This window comes from Balaenoptera physalus (assembly GCF_965194825.1).
Source record: "Balaenoptera physalus genome assembly, chromosome: 7".
Taxonomy (NCBI): domain Eukaryota; kingdom Metazoa; phylum Chordata; class Mammalia; order Artiodactyla; family Balaenopteridae; genus Balaenoptera; species Balaenoptera physalus.
Genome location: NC_138886.1, coordinates 68,562,611 through 68,583,686, shown reverse-complemented (window position 1 = coordinate 68,583,686; position 21,076 = coordinate 68,562,611). Strand labels below are relative to the sequence as shown.

Below are 21,076 nucleotides of genomic sequence, written 5' to 3'. Positions count from 1 at the left end.
GGATAGTTGGGGTGTGTGTGCATCAACAGCTATTTTTCTCTTGGTTATTTAAGAATGAGTAGGAAGAACACATACAATATAATGTATATATATAAGTTTCTTCCTCAGCTGAATTCTCAGAGGATTTTTATCTGGTCATCCTCACCACCACTCCTCAATTTTAAATTCAGAGTCAATGATTCAGGTGAAGAAGGGAGCAAGTAAAAAGTAGGATGACTGTGACTCTCCTTCCCTTTCAACTTTGATGCTTAAAGTCAGGTAAACAATGAAATGTACATAAATACATCCACCAGACATCCTTCAAATCATTATACATACTTTTCAATGGGAAGAGGATGTGGTCCAGACACAGAAAGTTTGTAGATAAACATGAGAAATTTTCTAAAAGCTTCAAAAAAAGGCCAGTGTGAGAGTAAACAAATGCATTTGTTTGAATTGATGGATTTGGAGACCATTCTTCTCTCCACAGGTGTCAACAGGCCAAGCTGCATAAGCTGTTTTTCTGTTAGAAGTTCTCGAGAGTAAGGTTCATAAAACTGGATGGCAGCTCCATATACCTACAGAGTAAAAGAATTCCATTATAAAATTTGAGTGTTTTTAAAAATTAATTTCTCTTTTTCTCTTATTCCAAAAGAAGTATTTGCTTAGAGTGCATATGACAGGTAAATGAAAAAAAAAAATCTCAAACATTGTTGATGGGAATGTAAAATGGTGCAGCTATGGGGGAAAACAGTTTGGCAGCTCCTCCAAAAGTTAAACAATTACCCTATGATCCAGCAGTTTCACTCCTAGGTATATACGCAAAAGAACTGAAAGCAGGGACTCAAACAAATACTTGTACACCAATGTTCATAACAGCATTATTCACAATAACCGAAAGATAGAAACCACCCAAATGTCCATCAACAGACGAACAGATAAACAAAATGTGGTATAGTCGTCCCTCAGTATTCGAGGGGGGTTGATTCCAGGACCCCCAGCAGATAACAAGATCCATGAATGCTCAAGTCCCTTATATAAAATGATGTGGTACAGTCGGCCCTCCAGATCCACAGGTTGGGCATCCCTGGATACGGTGGGCTGACTATATATACACTCAAGAGAATATTATTCATCCTTAACAAGGGATCAAATTCTGATAAATACTGCAACATGGATGAACCTTGATAACATTACGCTAAGTGAAATAAGCCAGACACAAAAAGACAAATATTATATGATTCCATGTATGTGTGCTACCTAGAATAGACAAATTGGTAGAGACAGATAGTAGAAAAGAGGGACATAGGATAGGAGTGGAAGAAACTTCTGTTTAGAGTGATGAAAACGTTCTGGAAATGGTTAAGTGATACTCTTATAAATCTTTTAACTGTTTAGTCACTATATACATATATGTATGTATATATGTCATATATACGTGTGTCTGTTATATCACATTAACCCTTGTCTTTACAGATACAAATAACACTCTCAGATACAATTACTTCAAAGTCATCTCTGGGGTTCTTAACAAGCAATATGACAAAAGCATCACAATGAGGCTTCGTTGTTCTCTACTGGTCAAAGTAACTTTAGTAACGCTTAAGTGTTTGAAGATATTAAAATATTCATTTATATTTATTGCTTTCAATGGAAGAAACTATAAATTATTAAGCTAAAGAGTTAGCTTACTTGTAAGCAATCCAGTCAATATACTACTGGCCTTCCATTCAGTGAGTATTTTACTATGTTCCAGACACTCTGCTGGACACTTAACCTTAATTATCATCTTCAGGACAGTGGCTGTAAACTTGAAGACTGGAGAATGAGGACACAGATGTATTTTTGTTTGCTCCACAAGAGTCAGCCTTGGTTAGTTACACATTTCAATAAAATTAGCTATTCTATCAAATTTCCTAAGAAAGTTTTCAATTTTTAAATTTCTACTAGATCTGTAGTTTTATTTACTTTTTATTTCCTAATATTGCTTTTTTGCCATCTCTTTTTTATTTTAAATTATCATTCTATGTTATTATTACTGTTTATACATGTTTTGAATTTTTGGCTATTACCAATAAAGTATACAAATATACATGTGTTTTGGAGAATATATATACTCATTTCTCTTGGGATATGCTCAGGTGTATACCTGTTGGGCCACAGAGTTATTTCTTATCCTTGCTGACAATATAGAAGTTCTTTAAATATTCTGAATACAAGACCCTTATGGAATACCTACAGTATCACATTACTTTCTCCCAGCCTGGGGCCTGCTTTTCCACCTTCTTAACGGTACCTTTGAATGAACAGATGTCCTTAACTCCAATGAGGTCCTATTATTCATCTTTTCTTTTATGGCTAGCGCTTTCTGCATACTGTTTAAACTATCTTCACTTACTCCCTCAATTTTAATGTATTATTTGTCTTATGACCCTCACTGTTGTTGTTGAGAAATTAGCCATCAATTAATAGTTATACCTTTGTAAGTAAGTATGTCTTTTCTTTCTGGTTGTTTTTTGTCTTTGGTATTCTATCGTTTTACTATAATATGAAAAGAGGTGGTTTTATACTTTTATTTTTTTTCTGCTGAAGATTCAGAGTGTATCTTTAACCTGAAAAACTCAATTTTTCATCAACACTGGAAAACTCTCAATCAACCACCAGCTCTTAAAATGCTGTCTCTCCCTTTTCTAGTCTCTCCTTCTGGGGTTCATTAAATATCTATTGGTCCATTTGATTCTATCCTCTGCATTTTTAAACTCCTTTTATGTTTTATGTATTCCTGTGCCACATTCAAGATAACCTATTTTCCACTTCATTAATTCTTCCTTCATGCATGACTTATCTGCTGTTTAAACCATTCATTATATTTTTAATTTTATGGATATTTTCATTTCTAGACATTTGATTCTTTTTCCAACCTGTCTACTCATTTTTCAAAATATCCTGTTCTTTCCTTGATGTTTTGAGCCCCTCTATTAGGTCTTGAATCATTTCAATTATATATTCAATTTATAATAATATCTTTGATATTGTTATTCTATCATTTCAATATCTTAAGGGTGTAATCCAGCTCTGTGTCTTGTTGATTCTTCCTATGGTACCTATGTCTTCTAACTTTTACTAGAATCTCATCTTGAGGCCTGGGTTTTGAGGGTATCTCTCCAGAGACTTTATATTTGCTCCTACAGACACTCCAGGGGTATCAGCATCCTGATCCCAGTTTTCATGTAGACTTCTCACTTTGGGCATTATAGTACAAATTTAAACAGAAATGTATTGTGTCCAGATAATCCTAACATTCAAATTAAACTTATATTAATCATTTTATGGATTAAAATCATGGACAAAATAGGTTTAATAAAAGAGGAAAAAATATACCTTTTCAGCAGAAGAGGCTGTGAGGACAAAAGTTGAAAAAACTGGAAGCGGGTATTTGCTTTGGGGATCCCAACATTCAATTGTAGCTCCCATCGGAAGGCAGAAGAGAGGGACAGATTCCGAGAGCGGAAATGACTCATAGTCCTCTTCTGGATACCTAAAAATTAAACCTATTGGAGAAAGGGCATAATGATATTTATTTACCTATTTATTACTTTTTATTTTTTATTCTTTGGCTGTGCTACACGGCTTGCAGGATCTTAGTTCCCTGACCAGGGATTGAACCCGGGCCCATGGCAGTGAAAGCGCCAAGTCCTAACCACTGGACTGCCAGGGAACTCCCAATAATTTTTTTTAAATAGTTACTTTTTAAATAGTTACTAATTACATATTAATAGGATACATATTAATAGGATATTTTACATATTACATATTAATAGGATATTTTAAGAGCACATTTTACAGAAATATTTGTGTGAAATTTCAAGATCAATTTTTCTCTTGCCGTATCAGTAGTTAAAATAAATAACAAATTTACCATTTATTTTTACCCATGGACTTAAAGTTCACTGTAACATTAAAATGTATTAAATATATTAGTTAAAACTCTATTCAACAGGATCGTTAATCTTAATGTATTTTCCCTACACACTGCCAACATCTTAGAGAATGCAAGAAACATACAGGGAAATTTATCAACTATTTCAGTTAGTCTTCTGTGGGAAGAAAAAAAAATTCAGGGAAGGGACAAGTGTTATGAAATAATGCCAAGGCAGCAGAAATTATCACAGCCCCTAAACTTTTCTTGAGAGAGCAGCAGTGTAAAAGGAATGTAACATGAAAAGTAAATGAGACAGAAACTCTTGTTTCTGTACAGAGTATGCGAGATGAAGGAAGCAGGAGCAGGGGGCACTCTGAGAAGCATAACAAAGACCCTTCAGAATAAAGTAGCTACATGACATCAATTCATTAGCCTCTAATGTCTCTAATACACAGACTACCTCTAGGTTAAACACTTGAAAGTCAGTAGCAGAATTTTGAGTCCAAATTCAGTCTCCAAAATTCTTTATTCTAAAATATGTGTCTTATATCAAATACCTGAACACCTTCACAAAACTTGTTTGTATACGTTTTCTTTAAGTGACACTTTCTCACCACCAAAAAAAAAAAAAAAAAACTTCTAAGGAAATCACATATAATCAACACATTACAGCAATATTAACAGTATTACATTTTAAAGTGATACTGAAATTTATAACTGTTAATTGCTGCCTTCATTTTTATATTAAATGGTTTGATACATTAGTATGAATGTCTTTAGGAGGACAGTTAAGATTTCTCATATATGGATTTGCCTGACTTCCCTGAAGTAAAACTTTATTCCAAAAATTGTACACAATAAAAAGTAACTGACACTGCTTCTTTTCACAAAGAAGTATTCCAGTATCTCTTCTATTTACAACTGGAGCATACCTGTATTTTCAGTTTTTATCCCACCATACCAGTGGGATGAAGAGGTCACACTTAAATCTTTACAGCCCTTGACACTTTACTGTGCAGTAAGAATGTGGCGATAGATTTCTCAAACACTTCGTGGCAGAAAAGGTTCTCAGGCCCTCCTCTCTTCCAAATAGCTGATTCTTTGCAACAAGGGAGAAAGGAAGCAACTCCACCTTTCATGGCAAGTAACATGCGGTTTCAAATCAGACACACAGAGATAAGAGAAGGAAATATATAAGAAGTAAAGATGCAGTTTGACACCTTTCTGACTGCCAAAATATAAAAGGTCAGAGCGTAAATATTTTCCACTCAACTATTAAATCTATTAGTGTAGACTAAAATTGAATGTTTATTCCACAAATGCTTGTTTGGAATAAAATTTTCCATTTAAGTAACAGTATATTTTTGTTGGTGGGGGGTAATATTAATATATCTTGTAGTATGTAATGTATTTAGGAAAACTTATGCCTTTACATGCTAAAGTTACAAATAATTCAATTCATAAATAGATCAATTCCACAAACTGTATAAGGGAGCATACACTGTCTCTTCTAACCAAATGTTAGTGTGCAACAATACAGAGACCTTTTTTTTTTTTTTTCATTTACTTACCAGCTTTATACGCTATTGCATTAGAAGCAGGCACAGACTTCTTATAACACAGAAACACACTGGAACCCCACTGTAAAATATAAATAAGGTTTAAAAAAAAGGCAAAAGAGGGATAATAAATTGATTTTGTTGAATGTCTTCTAAAGATTTTGATTATTTCCTCAGGGAAGTCTATTTAAAACATGTTTATCAAACAGACTATATAGTATACAACATAGCAAAACATGAAACTGAAAACACTAGAAGAAAAGGAATAAAAAAACATTGCCATGAAAATTAAACTGATGCAAAGTTTGTTTCAAAAATTCTACAATTCTGTAATCATGCAGAGGCTGCCTCTATTTGAAAGAAACAGCACAAAACGTGGGTGCTGAGCCCAAACTAGGGAAGACCGGGGTCACTAGTTGCTATGAAGTCATCATCTCCAGAGGCAAACCTGTCTTGACTAACAGCCTTGGGTGCATGGGTCATCTCTGCCTATACCTCATTTAAGCTAATATTAGTTTGCTTTAAGTTGTTTTTCAAAATAAACATAACCCAACAGTAAACTTTAGTGTCATAAAACTATAAATCCAATGTATATGTTGCATTTTCTTCTTCAGTAGAGCCCTTTTAAAATAAATATGAAAACTACAATATTTAAAATAAATAAATAAATATAAAGGGCGTCTCGACCCAATCTCTCTGCAACTGTCCTTGAAGACACCACTAAAACCCAAAAGCTAACAAAACCTGTATATTAGTGTAATGTATTAGCACATATCAAAAAAATAAATAAAAAATCCCTGACTTTAACTATCTATTTTCTGGATGAAATTATTCTAAAACATCAGGTAGCTAAGGATTTTTTTAAGTTATTATGAACCATAAAAATTAGAGAGCTAAAAGTAATTTAAAAAAATCATGAAAATATAAACTGAGAGTAAATAATAAGCCCAATAATAAAGAGAAGTCCAAACATTTTTTTTTTAATTTTCATATGAAATTTTGGAAATGAAACTTTATTCTTACCATTCCACAATTTAAGTTTTTGTCAACTTTGCAGAAGGTATGAGGAGGGGTTTCTCCCTTACTGGTTACGATAACACAGATATCAGTTACAGCCAACGAATTCTGGGGTCGAATTAGAGGAGCCCTTCGATAAGTGATAAAGATTCTTTGTGAAGTAGTTGAACTATTGTTGACATTGGCACAGCGACCATAGGGTGTGGCTTGGATCACTTCACATCCTGGAATTAGCCTTTCTTTCCCATCATATAAAACTCTGCATGGCAGGGAGGGAAGAAATAAATAGATAAGTAAACATATGTCAGGTTAATGCTAGTTTTCTCCTTGAGAACAAAATAAATTTTTTTTTGTCTCCCCTGTTGTTTCCCAAATCTTAACTGTAAACCAAAACTAAAATAATTACTTTGGGAATTAGAAATCTCCTACTATTTTTCAACAGCTAGAATACAATTTTAGAAGTGTAAATAGGATCAAACAACTTGATTTTTTTTATTGCTTATTACAAGAAACATATGAAACAAAAAAGGGGCAATACGACAATCATCCTCAGGTCAATTCTCAGAAGTTTTATCTAGTATTCAGATGTTTTCACAAAATTTACCTTCATAATTCCTGTCAAAAGTTCACCTTTAAAAATCCCTTGACTGAAACTATAAAACACCATTTAAAGAAATTAGAGATGAGCTAATAAATAAAAAGTCATCTCATGGTCATATATAAGAAGACTTAATATTGGTTAGATGGCAAATTACTATCTAAATCCTAGCTGCCTGCTTTTTCAGAAATAGGCAACAAAATCCTAAAGTTCATATGGAAATGCAAGGGACCCAGTATAGGCCAAAGCAATTTGGAAAAAAACAACAGACTTGGAGGATCCACACTCCCCCATTTCAAAACTTACTACCAATCTAGTCATCAGTACAGTGCAGTACTAGAATAAGGATAAACATATAGATCAATGGAATAACGTGGACAGTCTGGAATTAAACCCATACACTTACAGTCAATTGATTTTGACAAGAGTGGCAAGATAAATCAATGGGAGAAGAATAATCTTTTCAACAAATGGTGCTGGGACAACTGGATATCCAAATGCAAAAGAACAAAGTTGGACCCCTTCCTTACACTACACACCAGAAAACCAAAAATGGATCAAACACTTAAATGTAAGAGTTAAAACTATAAAATTCCTAGAAAAAAACACAGGAATAAATCTTTGTGGCCTTGTGTTAGACTAAGCCTTTTTATATATGACACCAAAAGCACAAGTGACAAAAGAAAAACAGATAAACTGGACTTCATTAAAATTAATAACTTCCGTGCTACAATTGATACCATCAAGAAAGTGAAATGATAACCACAGATTGTGAGAAAATATTTGCAAATCATATATTTAACTAGGAAATTCTTTCCAGAATATGTAAAAAAAAAATCTTACAAATTAATATAAAAAAATTACACCATTTAAAAATGGGCACAGGACTGGCAAAGGATATATAGGAATTCTCTGTACTATCTTTACAATTCTTCTGTAAAATTATTTTAAAATAAAACATCTTCTTTTTTTTAATGGGCAAAGAATCTTAAATAGACATTTGTCCAAAGAGGATATACAAATGTCCGAAAGCACATAAAAAGATCTTGAACATACTATTAGCCATTAGGGAACTGCAAATCAAACCAGATGAGATACCACTTCACTTTCATGGGAATGGCTAGAATAAAAAAGACAGATAATAACAAGTGTCAGAAAAATTGGAATCCTCATACATTGCTGGTGGAAATCAACAGCTCTGGAAAACAGTCTGACAGTTCCTCAATGGTGTAAACATAGATTTTCCACATGACCCAAGAGGAAAAATAAACATAGATTCTTCTCAGTATATACACAAGAGAAAAGAAAACACATCTATACAAACACTGATACACAAATGCTTATAACATCATTATCCACAACAGCCAAAAAGTGGAAACAATCACATGTCCACCAACTAAAGAATGGATATGTAGACTGTAGTACAGCCATGTGACAATATCACGGATCAATACAAACAAGGAAGTACTGATACATGGTACAACATGGATGAACCTTGTAAACATATTAAGTGAAAAAAGCCAGACAAAAAAGACCACATATAGTAAGATCGCATTTACATGTAATGTCCAGAACAGGTATATCTACAGAGAAAGAAAGTAATTTAGTAGTTGCCTAGGACTAGAGAGTAGAAAAGAGTATTGGAGAGTGACTGCTAAGGGTATAAGGTTTCTTTTTAGAGTGATGAAAATGTTCTAAAATGGACTGTGGCTACACAACTCTGTGAATATACTAAAGACCATTTAATTGTACACTTTAGATGGGTGAATTGTATGATATGTGAATTATAGCTCAATGAAGTTGTTAAAGCTCAACTAAATATAACACTATAAAGCCTCCATATTTAAATCAAAATAGTATTGGCAAATGAGTAAATAGAAAGAACAATGAACAGAAATCTAGTATATGATAAAGGTGACACCTCAATACACTGAGGGAAAGATGGACTTTTTAATTTAATAAGCAGTGCTTGAATAAGCAAATTGCCATTTGGGAAAAATAAACAAATACAATTCTATCTATAGTTCACACTATACACAGAAAGGGCTCCCAGTGGATCACATATGTAAATGTAAAGAATGAAAACATACTAAAAGAAAACCTAGCAGTAGGAAAAATGTAACTATGACTCAAAATCTAGAGGCAATAAAAGAAAAGAGTAAGAAAAGAAACTTCATAAAATAAACTTTACATGACAAAAAAACGCCATAAACCAAGTCAAAAGACAAATTATAAGGGGAGAGGAATGGAGAAGGGGCAAAATAGGTAAAAGGGATTAAGAGATACAAACTACTTGTAATAAGTTACAAGGCTGTAATGTACAGCACAGGGAATATAATCAATATTTTATAACTTTATATGGAGTATAATCTATAAATATTCAATCACTACACTGTATACCTTATAAATTAACAAAGCAGTGTAAGTCAACTATACTTCAATTTTAAAAAAAGACAAATTAATAAACTTGGAGAAAACATCTGGTGACTCTTTTTACAAAAAGTTCATCTTCCTAACACATAAAAATCTCATTAAAAAAAACAAGAAAAAGACCAAAAACCTGTTTTTATTTTTTTTACTTAAGCATACTGCTCAGTTTATTGGCATAAAGTGTATAAACCTGTATAACCAGCTCCAGACCAAAAAACAATCACCAATGGTTCTCATTATTCTCCCTTCCAATCACTATATCATTAAGGAAAACCACTATCCTGAATTTTAAAAGAATAAATTAATCAAAAACCTGTTTTTAAAAAAGACATTAACAAACAGATAATGCCAAAAGACATTAACAGTTCACAAAAGAAAAAACGGTCCTTAAACATTGAAGAAATACTTAACCTCATTAAAATTATTCTGACATACCAATTCTCTACTGTGAGACTGACAAAAATTCAAAAATCTTATCACATTCTTTGTTGATGGCATTGTGGGGAAAGAAGCACTTATATACAGTGATGATGGTAGTATAAAATGGCACAATCACAATGGAGGGAAATTTGGTAACATTTAACAAAATTATGCATGTATGTATCTTTTAGCCCAGCAATTCCTTTCTAGGATCTACCTGAAAATATAACTCCATAAATATGTAAAAACATATGCACAACATTATTCACCAAAGCATTCTTTAATGGCACAAGATAGGAAAGAACCCAAATGTCCATCAATAGAGGCTGGCTGAATAAAGTATGATACATCCACACAAATAAGTGCTACAAAGCTATTAAAAAAAAAAAAAAAAAGAGTGAGAACGATCTCCATTTTCAGAAATGGAGTGGTTCCCAGGAGATGTTGTTAGGTGAAAAAACAGAGTATAAAATAGTGTACATAGTATCTGCATTTTGTTTAAGAGGAAGAAATAAAACTATACACACATATGTGTTTGTTTATTTCTGTAAAAACACACATTGAAAGGATAAATCAGAAACTAAACAACAGGGGAGGAGAGGGCAGAAAGTATGGAGAAAGGAGTAGAGGAAACAGAAACTGAAGCAATACTTCTCTAAATATATCTTTTTATGTGTTTTGAACCACAACAATATTTTCCATATTAAAAGAAAGAATGTTAAAACAAATGAAACACAAAAAGGAACAAATGAACCTAACTGCATAGCAAATTGGTAATATAACCACATAGAAAAACTATTTCATATAATTTTTTAACACAGTACTCTGTAAATGCTTAATGGATTTTATTCTAGGGACAAGGAACTCAGTTAACAGAATTACTATTGGTAGTAAAACTGATACTATAACTTGAGATTACCTTATGTAAATAAGATAAAGCAATAAGTAACATATTTATGATTTAGAAACCAAGATTTTCAGCATAAGAGAAACAAGATACAATCCAAAATGAGTTCAGTAAGTTTTTAATGTTAAAATTTGAAGTTGAAATATGAGTATGAACTCATGATTTATATAAATATTTATTTATATAAAAAATAGACGCCTCAGTAACAATGAATACACATAGCTCCAAATTTTGATTGACACAGCAGTCAGCTGGAAAGGGCTCCCACTGGCCAAACTTGGGACAATTTGGGCAAAAAGAATAAGGATTATAATTGATTTTTATCAAACGGAATAAATTAAAATTCACAGTTCCTCAATTATACTCAAAACAAATTTAAAAATTTGTCTCATTAAAAAAAATGAGGCCAAGATAATAGGAAAGCTCTTCATTATAATAAAATGCCAATTAAAAATGTATTTTTTAAATGACAGTATTAGAAAAGTCTCATTTTACATCCCCCCATACAAGATCTAATTCAGGCAATGATCAATGGAAACAGTAAGTGAAAAGGTGTTAGGGGACAAGATATTTAAACAATGCCCACAACTCCACAAATTACTTAAATAACAGAAAAAATAAAAATGCCTTTACAATAGATAGCAAGCAATTAGCCATTTTAACCAAGTGACTGAACTTAGCATCACTAATTATGGAACAATCTGCCACTACATGCTTTCCTGATGCTAGCGCTACCTGTAAGTATTCTTGCCAAAAATATTTAATGTACATTTAATCCAGACTTTAAACCTAACATCCAGTTTACAGGAAATACTGACAATAAAGGAACAAGTTAAATGACTTGATGAGGAAACAATCAGATAAATCTAGAATGTAGGGCATTCTATAAGACAAGTGGCCCAGACTCTTCAAAATGTCTATATATCACAGAAAAATGTTGGGGAATGTTCTAGATAAACAGACTAAATAAAGAGGTACAATAACCAAATACAACAGGTAAGCCACGACAGGATCCTGGATTTTTTTTTAAGCTATAAATAAACATTCTTGAGAAGACTGCAAATATTTGGCTAGGGAGTGGATACTGAAAAATATGATGGAATTATTAATTTTCTATATACCATGGTCATTAGGAACATGTCTTAAGGGATGCATGGTGAAGTATTCACAGGAGAATTGTTATGATAGCTTCAGCCTCGTTTCAAATAGTTTAACAAAAATATTGGAAAATGTTAATTTGTTGAATCTAGATGGACAGCATATTGTTCATTATACTACAGTTTACCATTTAGGAGAAAAGGATACTGGTGTTTATTACAATATTCTGTTAACTTTTCTGTATGTTTGAAAATTTTCAAAAACCAAAAGTGCTGGAAAAAAAAATTCACATGAAAGTCAATCAATCTGATAAGTGAAGGAAGATAAGAACTTTGTATAGTAGTCTGTGATTCCTTATCTCAAAAAAACACATCTGACATATACAATAATACAGTGACCTGTTTAAATTACACTTTATGGAGTATTTGAAATTATGAGGGAATACCAGATCTTACATATTTTAACTTAACATCTTTTCCAGGAAAAAAAACCCTGTTATTTTTATAAATATCTCATCTTGTTTATAAAACAGTCCAAAAGGTCAAAAGTTTGACAACTCTTTCATATTTAGTTGAATGAGATGGGTACCTGTCTTTATACTGGCTAACAGGTTTTTCCAAACCTCACTAGTATGCTTAATTGAGGGGAAAGAAGGGAAAAAAGACCAAATCACCAGATATTAACAATTATTTGATCTGGAGAGCAACTTTACCACCATGATCAGCTAAAAGACGACCGCACACTCAAGCAAACCTGGATCAGTTAACAGAAATTAGAAGCCTTAGGGAACTGCAAGATATATATGAAAGAGCCGCTTGCAACCTGAAAGCATCTAAGTATAATTATCTAAGTCATCATTTTTAAGTTATGCCCCTGAATCACAAGGAACAATCTTTCAGAGACTTATACCCTTTTAATTACAACTATATGGTGGGAGGTCTGGGGATGAGGATGTGAACAGATAACCTTTAAAGGATGGCTAACAGAGGGGCTTCCCGGGGCTTCCCTGGTGGCGCAGTGGTTGAGAATCTGCCTGCTAGCGCAGGGCACACGGGTTCGAGCCCTGGTCTGGGAAGATCCTGCATGCCGCGGAGCGGCTGGTCCCGTGAGCCACAATTACTGAGCCTGCGCGTCTGGAGCCTGTGCTCCACAACAAGAGAGGCCGCGATGAGGAGTGGCCCCCGCTTGCCGCAACTGGGGAAAGCCCTCGCACAGAAACGAAGACCCAACACAGCCAAAAATAAATAAATAAATAAATAAAATTTAAAGGATGGCTAACAGAGAGAACAGTGAGGGCTGGAACACAAGGTTAGTCCCTGGGGCTGGTTTCCCTTCAACTGACATGAATATTATCAAACTGTTATCCTGTACCCATACTGTTATGGATATTACCTATCTTCTTAAGAAAACCATAGAGAAAATAAAAGAACTGACAGTAAAACCTCTCAGTCCTATATTTTCAACCCTTCCTTCTCCATTGCTTTCTTCCCTTCAATATAAAGATGTTCAAGGTTCTCTCCTGGGAGAAATGTTAAAAAATAGCCCTGGGCTGTGTATCCCCTCACCTTCCAGGTATCCTAAACCATTGCTGCTGGGGATTTCGTTAAAATACAGAGTCAGTAGGTCTAGGGCAGTGCCTGAGATTCTGACTCTCTAAGACACTCACAGGCCCTACGGACAATACTGGTCCATGGAGAAAATAGCAAGGCCCGTAACTATCTTCTCTTTCCCTTAAAGTCACGCTTTCAAAAAGAAGCCTCTATAACTCCAATTCCCAATCATGCTCCGTCCTTTCTAAACTGGCTCTTATGTCCGTTAATCTTATAAAGTTGTATGACCCCCACTGCAACTGTACTGACTTGAAGGAAAATTGTAGAAGCTAAATAGGGTGATATGTACTATACTAAAGGAGTTAAAGTAAAGTAAGATAAGGACAAAACATCCTTTGGCTTTGGAAATTTGAACATAATGAGGACCTTGGGACAATTTCCCCAGAGGTCTGTTGGAACAGTAAAGGAAATGATGAGCAAAACAAGCGGTGGTCAAATGTAGCAGCTCACTACCGTTCTTAATATCAGAACAACTATGAACAGAACCATCAGCAACCAACTGTTTAAAAAAAAACATTTCGTGGGACAATCAGGGTAATTTGGATATATGATGATATTCAAGAATTAATCATTTTTTTGGTGTGGTATTATGGTTACATTGGAAGAGGGACTCAACCTAAGAAACGCAATTGATGTAATACATCACATTAATAAAATGAAAGAAAAATCCACATGATCGTTATCAATTAAAAAAGAAGAGGCAATTGACAAAATCCAACACATTTTTATGGTAAAAGCCCTCATAAAACCAGCAATAGAAGGGACCTTCCTTAACATGATAAATAGCATTTATGAAAAACCCACGGCTAACATCATACTCAATGGTGAAAGACTGAAAGCCTTCCACCTATGATCAGGAATGAGACAAGGATGCCTGCTTTCACCACTGCTATTCAACACCATACTGTTAAGTTCTAGCCAGAGCAATAAGACAAGGGCAGTGTGTTTGGGGGGGATAAATCAAAGTGCAAAGGAAGGAATAAAACTATCTCTATTTGTAAATGACATGATCCTATACAATAAAAAATACCCCCAAAATCCACAAGAAAGCTATTAGAGCTAACAAATTCAGCAAAATTGCAGGGTATAAGATTAACACATGAAGTTGATAAAACCCACCTGTGTTGCCATACATCAGCAATGAACAATCCGAAAAAGAAATTAAGAAAATAATCCCATTTATGACAGAATCCAAAAGAATGAAATATTTAATAAATTTAATTAAGGAGGGACTTCTCCGGTGGTGCCGTGGTTAAGACTCTGTGCTCCCAATGCAGGGGGCCTGGGTTCGATCCCTGGTCAGGGAACTAGATTCCACATGCATGCTGCAACTAAGAGTTCGCATGCCACAACTAAGGAGTTGGGCGAGCTGCAACTAAGGAGCCCGAGAGCCACAACTAAGGAGGCCACCTGCCGCAACTAAGACCCAGCACAACCAAATAAATAAAATAAATATTTTTAAAAATTAATTAAGGAGGTGAAAGACTTGTACACTAAAAACCATAAAACAGTGCTAAAAGAAATAAGACCTGAATAAATAGAAAGACAACTCATATAGTTTGGAAGACTTAATTAATATGGTAAAGATGGCAATACTCCCCCCAAATTGATATGCAGATTAAATGCAATCCCCATCAAAATTCCAACCGCGTGTTTTGCATAAATGAACAAATTGATCCCGAATATTTCCCAAGATGCTCTCAAATACATATGTTTGTACTAACTGATGGTAATTATAATGAGCAGAAGAGCTTAATACATGACATGTATATATGGTAAAGTATTATAGGCATTCTCAAAGCACATCTTATTTAAAGAGTCAACATAGACATTTTTGGAGAAAAAGCTTTTACACAGAAGAATGATCTTCATTGGCTGTGGACTAGACACTAAATACCTCATAACAACTATACTCCTTCTAAACCGTAACTGCTTTGCTCCTGGCATTAAAAACCACACAGTGCAATTGTATTTTTCATCTTTTTTTTTTTTTTGTGGCCATGCCCCACGGCATGCAGGATCTTAGTTCCCCAACCAGGGATCAAACCCGTGCCTCCTGCAGTGGAAGCAGGGAGTCTTAACCGCTGGACTGTCAGGGAAGTCCCAATTGTATTTTTTAAAACAGGAATGTTCCTTTGTTAAATGAGTTCAGAGCTTCACAAAAGCTCATCACGTAACCCAACTAGCTCCTTAAAAATATACTGTCTTTTATTATAGCTTTTTGTTCTTTTATGTTTAATTAATAAGCTTATCTGATACGTACAAACAGAAATGAAATCACATTTCAGGCTCTAACGCCTTCATTTCAATATACTTTTGAAAGGAAATAATCTAATGACTCAATCCTATACAGAGAAATTCAGTAAGGACGGACAGAGATACATAATATCTTGATTTTGAAGTAACAAATAATAATAGAACTATCAAGGATTTTGAATTTCTATTGCCATGAACCTTAAATAAATTTTATTCGCTTCACTATAGCAAAAGAAAATAAGTCACCGTACCCAATGTCAGTAAGGGGTGGTTTATCTCTCCCTCTCTTATAACAGAGGAACAGTTCTGGGCTTTTCAGACTTCCATAGTTCAAGTTTGCCTGGAGAGCTGACGGAGTGGCTTCAACACAGGTGTAACCCTCAGGTACTGTTTCCCCAGCTGATTTGTTAATAACTGCAATGTCTGTAATTGGAGCTTTAGGTCCAGTAGACTTAGTATCTAAACGATTTATTTCTTGATCCAAAAGAGTAGATGTATCAGTGAGACCTGCCACAACAAAGTAGTCAGTCACTCTTGGCCCTTTGTCTTCTATCATGGCTGCTTCTATATATCCTAGAAGAGAGGAAGAAAAAAAAAAAGACATCAATTAAATAAAATGCTTTATCCTAACTCACTAAATTAAAATACTCCTGAGTTAACAAGTGATTAACAGGCACACTTCCCAGTTGGATTTATAATCAAATTGTTATTCTGTAGAAAAAGACTGTATTTTTGTTTTTTTAAAAAAATAAGTAAACTTATTTATTTATTTCTGGCCACGTTGGGTCTTCATTGCTGCGCACGGGCTTTCTCTAGTTGTGGCGAGCCGGGGCTACTCTTCGTTGCAGTGCGCAGGCTTCTCATTGCAGTGGGCTTCAGTAGTTGTGGCACATGGGCTCAGCACTTGTGGCTCACAGGCTCTACAGCGCAGGCTCAGTAGTTGTGGCACACAGGCTTAGTTGCTCTGCAGCACGTGGGATCTTTCCAGACCAAGGCTCGAACCCGTGTCTCCTGCATTGGCAGGCGGATTCTTAACCACTGTGCCACCAGGGAAACCCAAGAAGCTTGTTTTGATATCATCTTGTCAGCTTTTACCTCGTATGAAGTACAAGTTTACGGCATCGATTCATTTGTAATTCAACTATGATCCTATTATGTGCCTAAGGCCCCGTTAAGGATAATCAAACTATGAGAAGTGGGCTACGGTGCTTTCCTTTCAGCAAAATGCACGTAATGAACAACATTCATACTATTTTTTAAAAGTCATTCTCTTTTGAGTTACAGAATTCCTAGAGCGAACTTCACATTTAAACAAACGAACATCATGAATTATTCAAAGTCTAACAGAAAAGATAAAGGTACTAGTAATAAACATAATTAAACCAGTCTCTTAATCCAATCAGCAGTCTGTCCCTATAGTTAAAAAACTTTATGTAAACACCGTGTAAACTAAGTAAGTTTAGGGGTCATTAACTATTTCATATATAGATACCAGACAGAGCATAAAAAACCATAACCAAAGAAGACAAAGTTATACAAAATACATATTAAGAGACTTAGGTAATACATGGTAGAAACCTAGAGAATATGAACACTGAGTCAAGATTTCTATTATCTTTAAACTCAATACCTCTAAAAATAAAATTAAGCCTTTGAAATTTTATTTTCTTTAAATATTTATTTACTTATTTAAGCTGCACCGGGTCTTAGTTGCAGCATGCGGGATCTTTAGTTGCAGCATGCGGGCGCTTAGTTGCGGCATGCATGCAGGATCTAGTTCCCCGACCAGAGATCGAACCTGGGCCCCCTGCATTGGGAACACAGCGTCTTACCCACTGGACCACCAGGGAAGTCCCTGGAATTTTAAATATTTCTATGGATTTTATGTGCTTTTTAAAAAACTTTACTGAGGTATAATTTACATACAATAAAATGCACATATTTTAAAGTGTACAGTTTGGTAAGTTTTCACAAATGCATACACCTGTGAAACCATATCACAATCAAGATAGTGAACACATCCATCAACATCCAAAATATTCTTGTACCCCTTCATCATCCCTCCCTCCCCAGGCAAGGAGTGACCTGCTTTCTGTCACTATAGATTAGTTTCTAGAATTGATATAAATGACATCATACAGTATATTCTTTTTTGTCCGGCTCCTTTCACTCATTGTAATTATTCTGAGATTCATCCATGTTACTGTTTATATCAATAGTTCATTCGTTTTTATTGCTGAGTAATATTCCACTGTTGAATATACTACAAAGTGTTTATCCATTCATCCATGTTAATAAACATATAGGTTATTTTCAGTTTGGGGCTATTATAAAGCTATCATTAATACCCATGTACAAGCCGTGTGCACGTATGCTTTCATTTACCTTAGGTAATTTCTAAGATGGAATGGCTAGATCACCTGGTAGGCATATGCAATTCTAAAAAAGTGCCAAACAGTTTTCTAGAGTGAATATACTGTTTTACATTCCTATTGTCAGTATATGAGAGTGCCGCTGTTCCGCATCCTCTCCAACACTCTATAAGGTCAGTCGTTTCAATTTAAACTAGATTCTACTATGTCTACAGTGATACTTGGCTATAGTTTTAATTTGTATCTTTCTAATAACTAGTAATGTTGACCACCTTTTCATGTGCTTATTTTCCATGCATACATTATCCTTTTCATACATTCTTGGATTCTGTTCACTAAAATTTTGTTTGTAATTTTATATATGTTAATGAGGGATACTTGTCTATAGTTTTTGGGTTTTTTTGTTTTCTTCCTCTTGTAATGTCTTTATCTGGTTTTCACATCAAGGTAATGTCAGTCTCACAGAATGAGTCGGGAAGACTTTCCCCCTCTTCAATTTTCAGGAAGAGTTTGTATAGAATTGTTGTTATTATTTCTTCCTTAAATGTTTGATAGAATTCACCTGTGAAATTATCTGGGTCTAGAGTTTTCTTTGAGGGTAGGTTTTAAACTATAAATTCATTTCCTTTAACACATAGGGCAATTCAGATTATGTATTTCTTCTTGAGTAAACTTTCATAGTTTGTGAAGGTCTTAGTCCATTCAGGCTGCTATACCATAGGTTGGGTGGCTTATAAACAACAAAAAATTTATTTCTTGAGGCTGGGAAGTCCAAGATCAAGACACTGGCAGATTCAGTGTCTAGTGATGGCTGGCTTCCTAGTTCATAGAAGGCTGTCTTTTCACTGTAACTTCACAGGGTGGAAAGGAACAAGGGGTCTTCCGGGAGTCTCTTTTAGAAAGACACTAATACCATTCATGAAGGTTTCATCCACATGACCAAAGCACCTCCCAAAGCCCTACCTCTAAATACCAGCACACTGGGGATAATGTTTTAACATAAGAATTGGGGGAGGGCATACACATTGAGTCTATGGCAAGGAATTTGTCCATTTCATCTAAGTTGTGTAATTTACTGTATAAAATTCTTCATAATATTCCCTTATTATCCTTTTAGTATCTGTAGATTATGTAGTGATGTCACATCTCTCATTCTTGATATCAGTAAGTCTGTGTCTTCTCTCTTTTTATCCTGATCAGTCTGGCTAGAAAACTGTCAATTTTATTGATCTTCTCTAAGAACCAGCTTTCAGTTTCACGGGTTTTTTTTCTATTGCTTTTCTATTTCATTGATTTCTACTTTGAACTTTATTACTTCCTTTCCTCTGTTTATGTAGACTTTATTTTTTTTTTAATATTTATTTATTTATTTGCCTGTGCTGGGTCTCAGTTGTGTGCACATGGGATTTTTGTTGCCACATGTGGGATCTTCGTTGCGGCATGCGGGCTCTTAGTTGCAGCATGAGGGATCTAATTCCCTGACCAGGGATGCAACCCAGGCCCCCTGCATTGGGAGCCCGGAGTCTTAAACACTGGACCACCAGGGAAGTCCCTATGCAGACTTTAATTTGCTCTTCTTCTTCTAGTTTCCTACGGTGGAAGTGGAGGCCATTGATTTGAGATCTTTCTTCTTTCCTAATGTAGGTATTTAGAGCTAAAATGCACCCCCCCCAAATAATGTTTTAGTGGCATCCCACAGATTCAGGCATGTTTTCTTCTTATTCAGTTCAAAATATTTTTAAATTTCTTTCTTATTTTCTTTGACCAATGGGCTATTTAAAGTATGTTTTTCAGTTTCCAAATTTTGTACTTGGAAATTTTCCAAGAATCTTTCGGTTACTGACTTCTAACTTAATTACACTGTGCTCAGAGGATATACTGTGTACGACTTGAAGTCTTTTATGTTTATTGAGATTAGTTTTATGGCTAAGAATATAGTCTATTTGATAATTATACAATGTGCATTTTAGCGGAATGTGTGTTTTGTTGTTGGAGAGAGGTCAGGAAGGTTATTAGTGTTGTTCAAATCTATATATCCTTGCAGATTTTGTCCACTTGTTCAATCAATTATTAACAGAGTGGTATTGAAACTATAGTTCTGACTATAATTATAGATCTGTTGATGTCTCTTTTCAGTTCTATCAGTTTTTGCTTCATGTACTTTGAAGCTCTGTTATTAAGGGCATAACTATTTAGAATTACTACATCCTTTCGATGAACTGACCTTTTTATCATTACGAAACGACCTTCTTTATCTCTGGTAAAAATGAGTCTGCATTAACAAAACCTTTTAAAAAATATTAAAATATTTATTAAAAACTTAGATATATAGTTAAATATCATTAGACTTCATTTTCCAACTACAGCCAAGATAACCTTTCAGAATCAATTTCATTTCACCTTACTGTTTAGAATGGCATACATTTTAATAAATAAATACTGTTAATATCAACAAAATATTATTAACTTCAATTTACAAGGCTAAATGTAGTTTACAAAATTCCTCTCACTGTAACAAAAAGAGTTTTTTAAAGGTTCAAAACTATGTGTTCCTTGGTGTTCCAAGCCATACAGAATGAAAAATGAACACTGTTTAAACCACAAAGAAACTAGAGTATTATCAAAGTTATTTGCTACATTTAAGCAATTTAAAATAGCGCCTTAGTGATTCCATTTAGAAAGCATTATCAACATCAGTTATGCTGGCTGGATCATGGAGCTACAAAATTGAAAAAGCAAGTCATTTCAGATGAAATCAGTTTCTTTTTAAGAACACAAAGCAGTGTAATTCTCTACTGTTGCACCTCAACTGAAAGTTTTGTAAAGAAGGAGGGCTGTAAAGAAAGGCTGAAAACACAAATGCTTTAAAGGGGTCATACAGGATATAAGAGTTGTGGGAACTAGAGAC

The 21,076-nt window shown here is 34.4% G+C and overlaps 1 protein-coding gene and 1 pseudogene across 11 annotated transcripts in view; one reads left to right on the top strand and one right to left on the bottom strand.

The window, feature by feature from the left end:
* The window catches only part of DENND4C (DENN domain containing 4C), a 130,496-nt gene that overhangs the window by 79,263 nt on the left and 30,157 nt on the right, over positions 1–21,076 (bottom strand). For 9 of the 10 annotated variants that reach the window (XR_014265408.1, XM_082467981.1, XM_082467984.1 and 6 more), the window contains exons 2-6: positions 16,048–16,369; positions 6,484–6,736; positions 5,473–5,542; positions 3,361–3,530; positions 319–557 (exon numbers count right to left, since the gene is read on the bottom strand). Coding sequence is in view for 9 of the 10 variants with exons in the window: in XM_082467981.1 (XP_082324107.1) it covers positions 319–557; positions 3,361–3,530; positions 5,473–5,542; positions 6,484–6,736; positions 16,048–16,352 (1,037 nt within the window). In the remaining variant the exon portion in view is untranslated. Of the gene's footprint in view, positions 1–318; positions 558–3,360; positions 3,531–5,472; positions 5,543–6,483; positions 6,737–16,047; positions 16,370–21,076 lie in introns of those variants that run through there. The other variant, XM_082467979.1, reaches the window with a different exon arrangement.
* The window catches only part of LOC309663710 (cytochrome c oxidase subunit 6B1 pseudogene), a 523,800-nt pseudogene that overhangs the window by 488,897 nt on the left and 13,827 nt on the right, over positions 1–21,076 (top strand). The window lies entirely within an intron of this gene.